Source organism: Stylophora pistillata, chromosome 7 (assembly GCF_964205215.1).
Source record: "Stylophora pistillata chromosome 7, jaStyPist1.2, whole genome shotgun sequence".
NCBI classification, from domain to species: Eukaryota; Metazoa; Cnidaria; class Anthozoa; order Scleractinia; family Pocilloporidae; genus Stylophora; species Stylophora pistillata.
The window spans coordinates 34,495,212-34,510,343 of record NC_142525.1 but is presented as its reverse complement, the minus strand read 5'-3'; the positions used below and the strand labels follow the sequence as shown (position 1 = coordinate 34,510,343).

The 15,132-nt window shown below is 36.9% G+C and overlaps 1 protein-coding gene across 1 annotated transcript; it reads left to right on the top strand.

Moving 5' to 3' along the window:
* Positions 1-1,958: 1,958 nt before the first annotated feature.
* On the top strand, positions 1,959-14,154 carry LOC111338664 (cAMP-dependent protein kinase catalytic subunit PRKX). The gene is made up of 9 exons (XM_022945184.2): positions 1,959-2,319; positions 2,492-2,660; positions 6,248-6,511; positions 8,273-8,392; positions 10,849-10,947; positions 11,400-11,457; positions 12,587-12,664; positions 12,952-13,109; positions 13,793-14,154. The coding sequence occupies exons 1-8, from the start codon at positions 2,241-2,243 to the stop codon at positions 13,075-13,077; spliced, it is 993 nt and encodes a 330-aa protein (XP_022800919.1). The 5' UTR covers positions 1,959-2,240; the 3' UTR covers positions 13,078-13,109; positions 13,793-14,154.
* The last annotated feature ends 978 nt before the right edge of the window (positions 14,155-15,132 follow it).

Below are 15,132 nucleotides of genomic sequence, written 5' to 3'. Positions count from 1 at the left end.
GGGGGGGGGGGGCGAGCTTACAATGGGGCGAAATCTATTCTGTGTTCTTTCTTCTCGCGAACTTGTTTTATATCAGGGGGTGAACTCGTAAGAGTGGCAGGGGGGCGAGCTTACAATGGGGCGAAATCTATTCTGTGTTCTTTCTTTTCGCGAGCTTGTTTTATATCAGGGGGTGAACCTGTAAGGGCAGCAGGGGGGGGGCAAGCTTACGATGAGGCGAAATCTATTCTGTCCTTTCTTTTCGGGAATTTTGAACGTTTGTTTCCGTTTCAAACAGACATCTTTTTGTCTGTCTGTTTTATGTTTGGTTTTCATTCTGAGTCCTAAGAGCACTGTTCTTTCGACTCCATCCACGCTTGGTTATCGAGAAAAACATTAAAATGTTTAGTTAGGCCGATACTTCCAAAGGTTTCCTACGACCAAGCTGGTGAGCTGAGGTCTGGTACTCCGGACTATGAACCCCAACTTGACACCGGTCACTAGCAGCACAGGACAGGAATTTAGACACACGACAGAAAAAGGGTTATGTTGATTCTTTCTGGTCTGATCGGAGAGCAGGGTAATCTATCGCGGGAGGAAAGTTTTCACAATGCAAAATTGTCGATAGCAAATTTTTTCATCGGCAAGCACTAACTACGACTAAACGGTATAAACGGATTTTCCCGCAAGTAAATATGAGTCAAAATGGATCAACGAATAACAAAGACCTTGTCTGACTGCAGCTTTTACACTTAAGTACAGCCCACATCTTTTGTAGCGTTTATGTATAGTCCAGCAGGAAAACAGCGTCTTTGAGACGCAAATAGCTCTTCTTTCCTTGTCGGAATCAAAAACCCAAATAACAGAAGGGGACCGCGGGGTAACTCGTAAAGAGAATTATCGAGGCCAAACAAGACGGAAAAGAAAACAAAAAAGACTAGCGCATAACACAAAATGAAGGGATGTAGGAATAAATCTCTAGTTGTCTCTCCAAAAAAAATCCAAGTTACTGTCCCGAATTTTCACCCCTGTGGCTTTCACAATTCGCAGGTTATCTCTACATCACAAACATGCCATTTTTACGCGGTAAATGCGGTCAAAATTCATTGTCGTTAAATCACTTAAATTAAGACATTTTCGAGTGTTTGAACGTGACCAAACAAGATCGGTCAGTATTTGATCATTGAACATCTCAAAAGAAGAAATTAAGACAAGGAAGTTCATAAGTGCTCTTTAAACATAACTTGCGCAAACTTGTGGGTTCATCTGTTTTTGACCTGTGTTTTCAACAACAGAATCCGCATGATTCTCTGCGTCTTCAGTCGGTTGACTCTCAAAAATTAATATCGAATGACGTCTTAATAAAAACGCCTCGTTCTTTCCACGTGAAGTTCTTTTGGCCGATGCTGTTATTTTGGAAGTTACTTATTGTGTTTGCCTATAGGATGCGAGCGTCAATTCGTGGGATCTCTGACGGAAACGCGTACTTGTGACGTATTACTTTACCGGAAGAAGCAATCGTCCCTTCGTTTCCGTTTTTGTTACGGAACCGAAGAATTACGGGGCGCTAAGGTTTTGACCAGTTTCCGCTAATAACGAAGGAAAGTGATTTTCATCATTTCACTCGGTGTTTTTACCTTCTCTGTTTTGAGCTACGCTAAAAATAAAGGATGTCCCTGGGGGAAATTTGATAACGATCTGTTTTATCTAATTTAGAGGTATGTGGGCAGTCACAATGATAAAGCGTAAATTTTGTTCACCATTGAGAGCGTGGTTCTGCTATTTTAATAGAATCATAATCTCCCCATTTTTAAAAACAAAACTGGAAAACAATATGCGCAATTAGAAAAACTCTTTAATCGTACAAAGAATCTTTCGTGCTAACTGTTGATGAACTCTTTAGCAAGCCCTCGCAAGAAAACGTCCAGTGCCACTTAGACCCATCAGCTGTCAATCACCCAAGCACAATAAACAATCCCAGTGCGAGTAAATAACACGCGCTTGATTTGTTTATTCGCCTGATTCTTCACGGATGAGCGATCACTGTCGACTATCAGCATTCCATCACAGGCGGACCATAGGCCCTTCGACCATCGCTTCTCTACACTCTTGTCTAAAGATGTTTGCGTTTATTTACAGTTTCTCCTTGGGAATTAAGAAAATACTTTCATCAGAGGAGTAGACTGCCGAAGATATCAATGCGTTGTGTCGTCCACGATCAGTCAATTTAGTATATTTAGCGCCGTTCGTCGCAATTTAATATGGCAAGCAGTAATAATGCTTCCAAGAAGAAAGACAAGCGAACTACTCTACTCGACTTCGACTTGTCAACAACCTTAGGTAAGTAGAAACGGATGCATAGCTGCGAAGAAGTATCTTTGTGATCTATTTACAGCGCTAAGAATAGCTTTCCTTTAATGAGGTCGTTAGTGCTTGGTAATATGGAGGTATTAGAAGGTGGGCTGAATAAATTGTCTCTCTCCATCTCTCTCTCTCTCTCTCTCTTTGATAGGAACGGGAACATTTGGAAGAGTATTACTTTGCCGGGATCGAAGATCTGGCGAGTATCATGCCTTAAAGATAATGAATATACGAGAAGTGATCAGACTTAAACAAGTTGAACACGTCCAAAACGAGAAGAATATTTTGTCGAAGATCGAGCATCCATTCATCGTGAATTTGTGAGTATGAATTGTAAACACTTAGAGCATTAGCAAACTTCATTACATACCTATGTAGAAGTTTTCTCGCTCTGTACTTTAAGAGATCGACCTTGAAATTTTCCCAGAATTTTTTCCTTTTGAAGCCTTTTATTTAAAATCAGCCTACTGCTGCTCATTTGTAAAAAAATATCCGTGTAAGGTTCCCTCCGCGCGGAACCAGTGGGGTTATGTATACAAGGCTGCATTTGAAAGTAAAGCTTCTTCGATTCGTTTATAAAAAGTATGTGTACAGATGCTTAAATGCCGTAAATGTTGGCTTTGTTAATAAAATAATGAGAATATTAAGTCAGCTCATCCAATGATGGATTGAAGAAGTTTCGCACACGACGTCGCCCCCTTGAGTACCGTAGTGATCTTGATCTTTTAACGGTCCCTAAGTAGGAAGCCATTTTACTCTTTCCACCACGTGAAATTGAATTCCAAAGGCTAATTGGTTTGCATATTAATGTTAATGTTGGTCTTTGATTGTTTAACAATGTTCAGATTGTTACCGATGTCTTTTGAAATTATATCGTGTTACGCGTCTAGTGCGCCGTTTGTAAGAGTCGTGTCTTGAGGGAAGTTCAACATTGACATTAGTGGCTGGTTTTGTATCTCGTTTATCACGTATTCGTCACAGTCAAGTGAATCGAACGTTCGATCATGAGCAAGAGAATTTAGTGAATCGAGCATTCGATCACGAACTTTCGCTGCACTTCGACAGAGAGAACAACGTAAAAATGTAAAGAGAGTGAAGTCGACATACTGCAATGCTTCTGTAATTTCAACAGAAGGAAAAAAAATCTTGTAGATGTGTACGTATAGGAATTTGCAAATTTTTAATTTAACTCTAAATTCTCTTATTTTTGTCCCTAATTGTTTTTCTTTAAGACGCAAGAAAGTTTGCTAAATGAACATGCATTTTATAATCTTTAAGACTTAGCCTTGCACAGTAGCAGAAAAAAAAAAACAGTTGTTCGTGTTCTCTTTATTTAAGAGTGTTTTTGGCGCAGAGCATTGATCACGTACTAGTATGTTCTTGAGGTCGAGCTAAGTGCCTGGCTCTCATTGATTACGACTTGAGTATATCCTGGACTTGTAACCGTGAAGTGTCCATGGAAATCCAGATGCATATCACGTACTTTAATTCATTGCTGCTAAGGTAGCAATTAATTTAAAAACCGTTAACAAGCGATGGAGTTAATGGGGAAATTAGTTCCACAAAATTTAATATCTTGCTGTAAAACTATTGAAATTAATGGACTGAGGTTAATCTCATAGTTGAGACACTCGACTTTTTTTACTCTATCAATGCATACTACAGATGTAGAGATACATGTACAAAGTAGGCCTTGCCTTAGGTATTATTGTGTCTGGTGAGGTTTCCTAAACCCTTTAATTGGAATGTTTCTCTGAGCTTGACATAGTGTTACATGATTTTTCTGCCAAACACAGGCATTCAGATTTGGTAGAATGACTAACTACCTATTAAGTGCATTTAACAGTAAGAACATAAACCACACCTCCCTTTTGTTGGTCATTTAATTTGAATTGTTTTCCACCTTTAAATTTCATTGTAATGCATGATGTACAGTACATTGACATTCACATTACAGCATTTATGTTATGAATCTAATATGTTATGTTTCAGTAAATTATTTAGTAAATTATCATGCTAGTGTACATGTTGTGGACCTGGTATAAAATGTTTTGTCGTAGTGTACAGTATATTTATGTTTGTATACATGTTGTTAACCTATTACATCATGTTTTTGCTAGTTTGATGTACTGTTTATTAACACAGTTGAATGCATATTTTGAATCTGATATGCTACATTTTATTATGTGTATGATCATGTACATGTACATAAGGGTGGCTGTCTATAGGAAAAGTGGGAGATCCGCTCTCAAGCTTATTTCCCATGGTATTACAATGTATATGAAATCAATCAATCAATCAATCAATCAATCAATCTTTATTCCTCCAAACTGAGATAAAAAGATATGTCTTAAGTTAAATCAGTAGTTAGTGGTCTAAAAATACATAAGACATCCTGTATACAAATAATTGAAAAATAAAAATACATTAGACGTACTATATACAAATAATAGAAAGATCAAAGAGTATATTTAAAAATAAGCCTATTTACAAAAACATTCTTAAATCTGTCAGTCTTTATATCTGGGTGATGAGCACTTTTGTTTCTGAGTTGGTACTTCATTCCTTTCTTCTCTGGGATGATGTTATTAAGCGGGCAATCGGGATCCACTGAATGTACCTTAAATATCTTCTTGTCTGCCTTTTCTAAAAGTTCTTGAATGCTCATTCTCTTAGATGTGTATTTCCTTTTAACACATCTGTCCAGAAAGTTTTGTATGACCGTAAGATCTAAGTCTGCATTGCCATAAATAGGCAGACCATAAGTGAAATTCAGTAAAGCTAAGGCACTAAACAGGTGGTGTACTTCATATGAGTAAGAGCTTTGCCTTACCATGGGATATTACTACTTTATAGAAAAACTCCCAGTTTTTTATCAGGTTTTTCTATGCTGACAGTGTGCTGACAGGGCACTGTTTTAACAAAATTGCATTCGCTCAAGAACCCAGCTGAAGTTTAAACAGGGTCCATTTCAGTTTTCCTCCAGTAAGCCAACCATTAGTCCTTCCTTTTCTCAGTTAACCATTAAAAAGTGCTTATCTTAGCAGTCAGCATCAGAGCACAGAATCCAAAGGTCTGAGGTTTGATTCCTCATTGGTACTTAGAATAAATCCTTTGTACCATGTGTGTGACAAGACAAAAAAAACATCCTCCTTTTAAAAAAGAAATGGCTACTAAAGGTAATGTAGCTTCAAAAATGAATGCCTGTGGTAAACTTGCAATAATGTGTGGGACTCAATCAGTAAACAAAATAGAAAGCTTATCACAGACCAACAAGCAGGTTAACTTAAACTTTTTTAAGCTCCAAATTTACAATCTTTGTTACTCTATTTCTATAGGGGCCTTCATCACCATTTATTTCCTCAATAGATTGGCCAGAGTAATTAACCATTTAAATCCCAAGATCTGATTGTCAATTCTCCCCTGTAATTGCTACACATTTCCTTGTAACTAGATTCAAGAATTTGGTGTTAGATCAAAAGAACAACTTCTACTTGATAAGTTTGAGTATTCTCATTACCTAATTAACAATTATTCCACGAGCCCGCATTGGATATGAGATGATAGATAGCCAATGAGGCGCGTAGCACGGAGTTGGCTATAATCATCTCATATCCAACAAGCGCGAGTGGAATAATTGTTTTATTAAAAACTTTAAATTAAATTATTAAATTTTATTAAATTCTTAGCTCCCTTTTAATTTTAAGCTGACATGTACGCTTGCCATATTTGTAGATTATGGTATATTGGCTGATATACCATAATGGCTAAGCCAATAAAAAGTCTTGAATTGCATTATCCAATGATCTAGTTTTTAATAATACTGGATAGTGTATCAATATCACAAGAAGTTAAATGTTAAGCACTTCTGGTATTTAAACGGTTAACCTTCTTTTTTACTCTGCAGATTATGGACACATCATGACAACACATTCTTGTACATGCTCTTGGAGTACGCTTGTGGTGGAGAACTTTTCACATATTTACGTACAGCAGGAAGATTTAATAATGGTACAGGGCTTTTCTTCGGAGCAGAAATAGTCTCTGCACTTGACTATCTCCATCAAAATAGCATAGTGTATCGTGATCTCAAGCCAGAAAATATTCTCCTAGATAGGGAAGGACATGTCAAACTCACAGATTTTGGCTTTGCTAAAGAAGTTCATGACAAGTAAGTTATATTAATTTGAATATTTTTTAGTGCAATGGTAAATTGTTGACAAGAAGGATATGTACAGCTGCATCTCTTTGATGCATGCTTTTTATTTTAAAAAAACCTCTAGCTGTGGTTGTTATACCTGTAATAACTGTTCCTTCCTTGGATGTGAGCTGATGATTTGTTACCATGGGTGAAATAAAGTTTCTGTATTATCCAGTTTTGGGATATCAAATGAACATTTGGTACACAAGACGATTAACATGCTGATAAGTTTAAAGGATATCTTAGTTCCAGAATTTCCCATAACCTTCCCTTCCTTTCCACACACAGAAGAGACCCTGTCCTTTAAAAAAAAAGCACCTAATTCTACAATAAACCTTTGATCATAAATTTTTGCAGGTTACAAGCCTTGTTGCAATGGGTCAAACAATTTTTTCCTTGTTTCTTCCTTGTCAGTTTTAGAAACAAAGATATTAAAGTGCATGAAGAAAACTCATTAACTTTTGGTGGGTTGGGAAGGGGAGTGAAAGATTTAACAAACCTGGACAAAGAATGTTTTTAACTGGATGTGTCTCCCTTTCTCACTTTAAATTATTTTTTCCATGCCCTTTTCAATGATGGATTGCAATACTCAACATTGAGTAGCATTTGAACAAATCTTGACAAAGGAATTTAGGTTGCCCTATGGGAAGCAACTAACAATTTTGAATTTTATTTATTTTAACCCACATGTTTCCCTTTTCTCACTTTAAACAATTTTATCCAGTGCCCTTGTCAATGTTGGACAGTAATTGTACCACGGGAGAGAAACTTAACTTCGAGAAGGGAATGGGGTGTTTGAACAAATCTCAAAAAAGGAGGGCAGGTTGCCCTTAGGGGAACAGTTGACGATTTTGGAAATGTAATTTTTTAACCAGAAATCTTTCCCTTGCACTTCTCATCTTAGATGAATTTATTAAATACAAGACACTTGTATGCCATTGTTTAGGAGCCAGGTCACACTACAGCTAATTTTGTTTGTTCAAGATGTAAATCTGTTAACAAAATAAATGCGACCCCCAGTTGAAAAAAACATGCCAAAAATTTGTGAATTGCTTAAAATTTCGCTAATCTTCAAAGGGCCCAAAGTCCTGTCTCAAAGACTTTCCAATTTTGGCAAAAAAAATCTTTTTTCAACAACTCAACTGTTATATTATTCCAGACAGTCTGATTAAAATTGTGGCCGGAAGTATGCTCTATCCAAGTGGTCTTTGTCCTCTGAAAGCAGATACTACCCACAAAGACCTGTAAATAGTGCACCAACACTTCCAAAATTTCTATCATGATTTTCTGAGAGTGAAAAAAACAAAATTCCACAAAAACCCAAAAGCCACAAAAATATACTTCTTTTTGCCTAGTTATTTCTTGTAGGATACTTCATTGAACAAGATGGGTTTGTGATTGACGTATTGGCCTTTCAGTAAAGTTGTTGATGAAACATCATAGTTTAATGTAACCATGGCCAAATTTTGAAATTTGAAAATTTTTGTAATTCTTCTCCTGCAAAAAATTGGAAAGTATTTGTATTTGTTTCTGTGCAACCTGGTCCCAATTGCTTATTACCTGGTAAGCAATTTTAACTTCCTGTGACAATAGTTGTGCCAAGTATCTTTCAAGTATTTATTATCCCTCATACTGTATATTGTATTATTGTAGATGTAGTTGAATTGGTTAATAATGTTTAGTAATATATCATAATAATTCAATATTTCATTTTGCCTTTTTTTTTTTCAGGACTTGGACTCTTTGTGGTACCCCCGAATATCTTGCCCCAGAAATAATTCAAAGCAAAGGACATAACAAAGCAGTTGATTGGTGGGCCTTAGGAATTCTCATATATGAAATGCTTGTTGGGTAAGAGTGACCTTTCATTTAAAATAAAGTAAAGGATATTCTGGTTTTATCAACTGAGTTGATATGTAAATTGGCCATGGTAAGGAGTTTGCAAAGCTGACTCTCTCTGAGCAATAACCTTCTATTAGAGTGAAGTAGGAGAAAAGTAGGATGCTGTAGCTTTAATGAATTATAAGATATTTTGGTTTTGTCAACTGAATTGGTAATGTGAATTGGCCACCATAAAGAGTTTCTATTAAGCTGATCATGTTTCAAGCATTAGCCCTTTGTTAGGATGAAGTAGGAGCAAGTAAAGAATGATTGAAATGATCAGTTCATAGCCTGGTGATATTAAAGGAATGAGGGATCATGACAAGGCCAACACATGCATGCAGCAGAGCGAGAGAACATCCAGTTAAATGCAATTATAATATGGTCACACCCAACAGGATTAGTTTCTGTTGGAAGCTCTGTCTGAGAATTACTTTTTTTCAAGTATGGTGGCTTCTATTTCACTGACAAAAAAAAATTGTCTTTCACATGAAAACTTTGGTTTGAACCTGCTTTCTTCCTTTGTGTTGTACATGCACAAAACTATACATATATAAACAATGGGATCAGAAGACCAGAGTTTGTCACTTGTTCGGTACAATGAAACAACAATATTTTATTTCACCCAGCCATTGCATAATCTCCTCTCTCTGGCTTAGCAGTTTAGCAGCTGAAGTACTACTTTCAAGGTCATAAGTTAATCCACACCTGTTGAAATTTTTAAGTTCTTTATTTGCCTTTGTCATTGACTGAAAAATTTGATCTTAATTCTGAGAAAAATTACAATAACTTCAGATGGCTTGAGATAACAAACTTTGGCAGAGAAATTTTGTGGAATTTTGCACACAGCAGTATGCACCATTTGGCTAATAAAATGATCTACGTGTAGGGCAAAGTCTGAAAACTTGATATGCACCATGGTCCACTTTTCAGAAACTCAGGAACATACAGTCACTATTACTTCAAAACTGAACTCTTTTCACCCTATGATCAGGATGCATGTTCTCCACACTTTTCTTCCTAAATTTCCTGTTGTACTGAAAAGGAGAATTGTTTAATATTCAAGAGCTTTTTTATCAAGTGTGTAGAGAAATTCCGGCGATGCCGGTCTCTCTTAGGGTTTAAGAGTTTCAAAGGAAACCCTTTGTTTTTTTCACATTTACGAAAGAAAATGGAAGAGCTGCCACAGACTGTAAAGGTGGAAAGTTTACAAATTGGCCAACAGCTGTCATTGTGCACAGCTGGAGCTCAACCAGCTCCATATTAAGTCACACCAGGTGCCACGGTCTTAACTTTCCAGGTTAAAAAAACTTTCTACACAAGAGCTTATATGAGTGAGGTCAAGGTATTTTTAAGTAAAACTGTTTATTTTTGTACATTTTTAGTTATTTTTAAATCATTGGGCAAATTGTTTCAGGAACAGTCACTCAAAGAAAAAAAAAATATTATCAACATAAATGAGAAGTGAGGTTAAATCCTGTGGGAAGGACTCATCAGTACAACTTTCAAGAAAATTCTGGTTAAGGTCTTTTTAAGTTTGCTAAAATGTGCTCTGAATTGCTTCTTGTGTAGATCAAAGTTCTTTAACACCAAAGAAGGTCCCCCATGCAGAATCTCAAAAAAGTTTGTAATCCAATTAGAGCTTTGTCAGTGTTCTGTACTGCCAAAAATGAATATTCCTACAAATGTGCAACCAGTGTGATTTCTAGATAAATATGTGTGCGGTTATTTATATTATTTCATTAAGGTCTCTAAACCAGAAATCTCACCTTAGAAGAAATTCTTGGTGTCTGTAATTATAGGTATATACTTAAATAATTTCTTGGCAATGAGTATGCCACGTCATTGACCTGCATGTCTCGACATATGTCTTAGGGGTGGTCTTGATTGTTGTTATTTTTAAAATTAATGGGTGGAGAACCCTTGAGAAAAGAGAAACAGGAAAAAAATTTGTGATCTCCCACAGCATCATCTTGTTTTAAACCCAATCATGTACAGCACATTCTCTCCAGTGGGAATAGTATTATATCATAGAACTGACTTTCACAAAATGTTGCGGGGAAGTCGTTTTAAGCATTGTAAAATGTAATGTGCACATGCATCTATGTCTTTGACATGGATTCCAATCTACTTTGCAAATCTAGAGGAAATTATTTGGAGACATCTGTGGGTCTGGGTTTTTTTTTGGTATTACTAAGTTTAAGGAAATTGACAAGAATAACATGACTATAGACCACTTTCATAAATGGCTACCGTATAAATATTCTTTTAATTAGCCCTACTGGCCTCACTTGATATAGTGTATTCTTTTGAATTTTGTACTGGAGAACGAGGCCAGTAGGGCTAATTTAAATTTAAACAAAAGAATATTAATCCGGCAGCCATATATGAAAGTGGTCTATTGATGGAAATTTGATTGGTTTCAGGTATCCCCCATTTTTTGATGACAACCCGTTTGGCATATATGAGAAGATATTATCGGGAAAGGTAGAGTGGCCCAAGCACATGGAAACTACTGCAGCAAAGTAAGATTTCTCTATTTCTTGAATGGACATTCATTTTGTCTTTCAAGCTGCATGCATGTAAGCCCTACAGACTCATCAAAACAAGCAGATGTGGAAAGAAAGATGGTGCAATTGTTACAAGATTAAACTTAATCCATGACCTTAAGAATTCGACACAGGGGGAGAGATTTTCTCAAGGTGTTGAATTTTAAATACAGTCCTTCGCAGCCCTTCTTTGGACATGCTGGAAATAGATGCTATAGGAAATAAGGGGTGGGGGGTGAGTTGGTCATAAGTTGGACAAAGTTTAATATCCTAAAATAGTGACTGAAGCTTACTTTTAGATTGTACGTGTTAATGATGTGGTTTAATTTCAACCTTTTCAATTTTTTCCTCACTGTCCTAAAAGTGGCAATTGCTATGAATGCGTTGGCCGATTGACTAACCTCTGTTTCTCTTTGTGTACAAACCAGAGACTTGATTAAGAAGTTATTAGTTCACGACAGAACAAGAAGACTGGGAAGTATGAAGGTAACTAGATGGTTGTAAATTACCTTTGTGTTTAATGCAGTCTTAAAATTCTCTACCTACTGTTGTTTGATTTGTTTCATCGTAAATGTTGCAACAGTGTTTAATAACAAAATTCAACCATTTAATGAACAACGGTACCTCAATCGCTGTAGGTGATTAAACGGGAAAACAAGTCACACTGACGATTGTAAAGGGAAAGCGAGTGCATAATATTGATTTTTAAGCATGGGCTGGTTAGGGCACGATGTCCCATGTCTCATTGCAGTCTCTCGTCTCAGGCCTTGACAAAAATATGCCTGTCTATAGCTTTTCTTCCATTTTGAACGGAAACTAAACTTCCAGCAATCCCTCTTTTTTTTTTTTTTTTTTTTTTTTCAAGTATGCAAAAATGCAATTCTTTTCAATCTTCCAAGTTTAATTTCAACTTTGTCTCCTTTTCTGTCCTCAAAAGATGAAAAGTCATTTTTTTAACTTCATTATCTGTGTTTTTGATACTTATCATTATAACATAACCAAAGTAAAGCGCGCGCTCTGATTGGTCAATTTAGCGTCCCCCATTTGCCCATGGGTGTACGCTGCTGACGTGAGCAAATACAAAGACTATTTTACCGCGCGCGCTTGTTTTTTTCTGGTCACGTAAGATTTGTTAAATAAAAGGGAACTCTTTAGCTACAATGTGTTAATGTTATGTTATAAAACAAATGGTAAACACCACAGCGTACACTATTGAGTTATGGATGCACTTGGGAGGTTTGCTAAGCACTCAAGAAGCTAGAGTCGCTCTCGGCTATCGCCTCGAGTGACTCTTACGCATCTTTCGTGCTTAGCAACCTCCCGCGTGCATCCATAACTCAATAGTGTACGCTGTGGTGTTTATCATTTGTTAAATAGCATCCCTTGTCAAAGCAACTGATACATCAGTTCTTAAAAAGAAGCAACGCAATTCATTTGTCATGCTCCATGCTCGAGCGAATATGTAGGGTTTCATTTAACAGTGCTTGCATACTATTTCGATTCAAAATGTGAACGTTTCAATTTACGAGTTTACCGCAACTGTAAGATATCGTCTTTATCACTGATGTGATTAGAAAGTACCATTTATATTTTGAATAATCGTGGTTTGTTTCAGAATGGAACAGAAGATGTGAAGAGCCATAAATGGTTCAAAGTGATAGATTGGAATTTAGTTTATCAAAGAAAGCTCAAGGTATTTAGAGATTTAGTTATAGCTAATCACATTGGAGATCAGTTGCTGTTACTGACGAATCTAATGCGGAGAGCCGGAAAGCGTCAAATCCCCCGGGTACTTTATTTTCGGGACCCACTCCCTTGCTCCCCTCCCCCTCCAAGAGCCCCGTACTTATTTCAAGTCGGGGATCCCTCACTAATTTATTGACTTTTAACCTCGAGTTCACCCATCTCCAAGCGACGCGAAATATTCTTAGTGGTCAAACTTGTACGGTGATCTAACAGAGGTCCTTGGTTTTTACTCAGGCTCCTATTATACCAAAGCTATCCCATCCAGGCGACACTAGGAATTTTGACGATTATCCAGAGGAAAACTGGAGATCAGCCCCGCCTCTTAGTGGCAAACTACTGGAGCCATTTAAAGATTTTTAATCGCAGAGATTTCGTGTATTTTAGTCAACCAGGTAAAGTGTATTAGAATAGAAACGTCAGTATCTGAGCAACTACGCACCCACCCCTCCCCCAACCCGAACATTAGCCCCAACTTGTTTTCAGTTGAATGTTGTTGGGTTAGGGGGGAGGGGTGGGTGCGTAGTTGCTAAGATACAGAATTGATCAATGTGTCTCCACGAGGGAATTTGTGTGGCTGATGTAAAGAGCTCGGGTAGCTCTATCCAGTGGTTAAATCGCAATCCAGCGGATCAGTGTTAACAATACGTATTTCACTATCCAGCGGATAGGGTTTCATCTAGTGGTCAGCGTTATCCCCCCCTTCGAACAACCGGGACCTTTACATTTCAATGCAGAAGGGGTGAACGAGAAGGAAGACGAATATCGTGTAGGAGATATTGTTTGATTTAAAAGCAAATCCTCAGAGCTAAAATCATGAGAAAAACATAGAGGAGAGGACAGAGAATTTTTGTTTTAATCTCGGGAGTGAAGAGATTGAAATAGGGAGCTTCTTTAAACTTCAACTATTGTTGTATCACCTTGGCTTCGCGTAGGAAGTTATTCGAAGCTTCGTATGCCGTTTTGGCGGCTGCAGTACTGTTATTTCCATCGGTTGTCGGATAAACCTTTAGCCGCCGGCGCAGGCCAGCAAGTTTGAATTTATTTTGATGTTTTGGTTTTGTTTGATTTATTTCAGTTAATTATAGCCGGATTTACCAAGCGATCTGGTGCAAGTTGATACAAGAAGAATTTTTGTCACCCCAAGTATTTCACAGAATTCGCTTTCGCCAGAAGCCCATTTAATTGTTATTTTATTTATTCTTGGATAAGTTGTTACTTGTAGACAATAGAGTGTACCTATTTTTTAGACATTCAAAATGACATTTCGAAATGTGAATCGTAGCAGCCATCTGGTGTTTTAATTGTAATTAGCTAAATTTAACATTGTTGTAGAGAGGGGAAATGGAAAAAAATACTTAAAGCATATCTTTAATTAGTTTGATGTATTACTGTGCTAAATATTTTCTTCATATTTTCAGTTTTTATTTCTTAAGCCTCGTTTTGATATCGCCATAAATTACATAATGCATGAAATTCTAAGCCACCATTAGATAATGATGAAATTAAATGTAGTTGATCAATAGATTACACTTAAAGGGTGGTAAAAAATACTGTAGGGATTAATCTTTAATAATTAAGCCTTTGAAAGGGTAGAAAAGTTATTTCTTACATTGTTCGTGTGGCCTTTTTGGACATCATGGCAGTGATTTTGCTGCTCTTAAGATGAACGATAAATTTTAGGATGCTGATGAAAAGTAACTGTTGAAATATTAATTTGGACCTTTCCCTCGCGAATCATTGGATAAGAACCAGGTGCTGGTTGATAGACCAATAAGGTTGCGGGTTGATAGACGTATTAGATTGTAGTAGTGTTACGTCACGTGACTTGCTGTGCGCTTGGTTTTGTAAATGGAGAGCACAGTGTATTTGGGAACGATGTAGAGATTGATTGTAGGGAAAAAAAAGGAAGCACCGAAGTAAAAGAGAGAAAGCTCGCTCGAAGCACTTAAAGACGTTCCGGTCAGAAATCACCCAACACGAGGTTACTTTTTTATGCGAATTAAAAGTTAACATGTAGAAAACCACGGGTATAAAGAATCAAATAGAATTCAATTTTTGTAAAGTGACTGTGAGAGCAGCCAACGTCAAAATTTTGAAATAAAATGTCATGTACTAAGGTTAGGAGCCCTCGTTTTTAGTTAGTTTAACTTGCAGTTGCAACGGGCCAGTTGTAAACAAACGTTATTAGAGAAGCGAACAAGGTATTCTTATAACGAAATGACTGGGCGAAGGAAATGAAGAGGATATCCATCCCTTTCAAGTCCCTCAAGCTGTTAATCGCCGGTGAGCGCACTAAGAAAGAAATAATTTTTTTTCAACTTTATTATTTTTCGCTCTCAGTTTGCCTAAAAATTTGCTGACACTCGATGTTTGAGTTTGCGCAGTGATGATCTTTTGTAGATAGAAATTTTTGTC

Excerpts from the sequence above, each read along its gene's own strand:
- LOC111338664 (XM_022945184.2), top strand. The coding sequence starts at position 2,241 with ATGGCAAGCAGTAATAATGCTTCCAAGAAGAAAGACAAGCGAACTACT. Across the intron at positions 2,320-2,491 it reads CGACTTGTCAACAACCTTAG|GAACGGGAACATTTGGAAGA; the intron begins GTAAGTAGAAAC and ends TCTCTTTGATAG. Across the intron at positions 11,458-12,586 it reads GAAGACTGGGAAGTATGAAG|AATGGAACAGAAGATGTGAA; the intron begins GTAACTAGATGG and ends GGTTTGTTTCAG.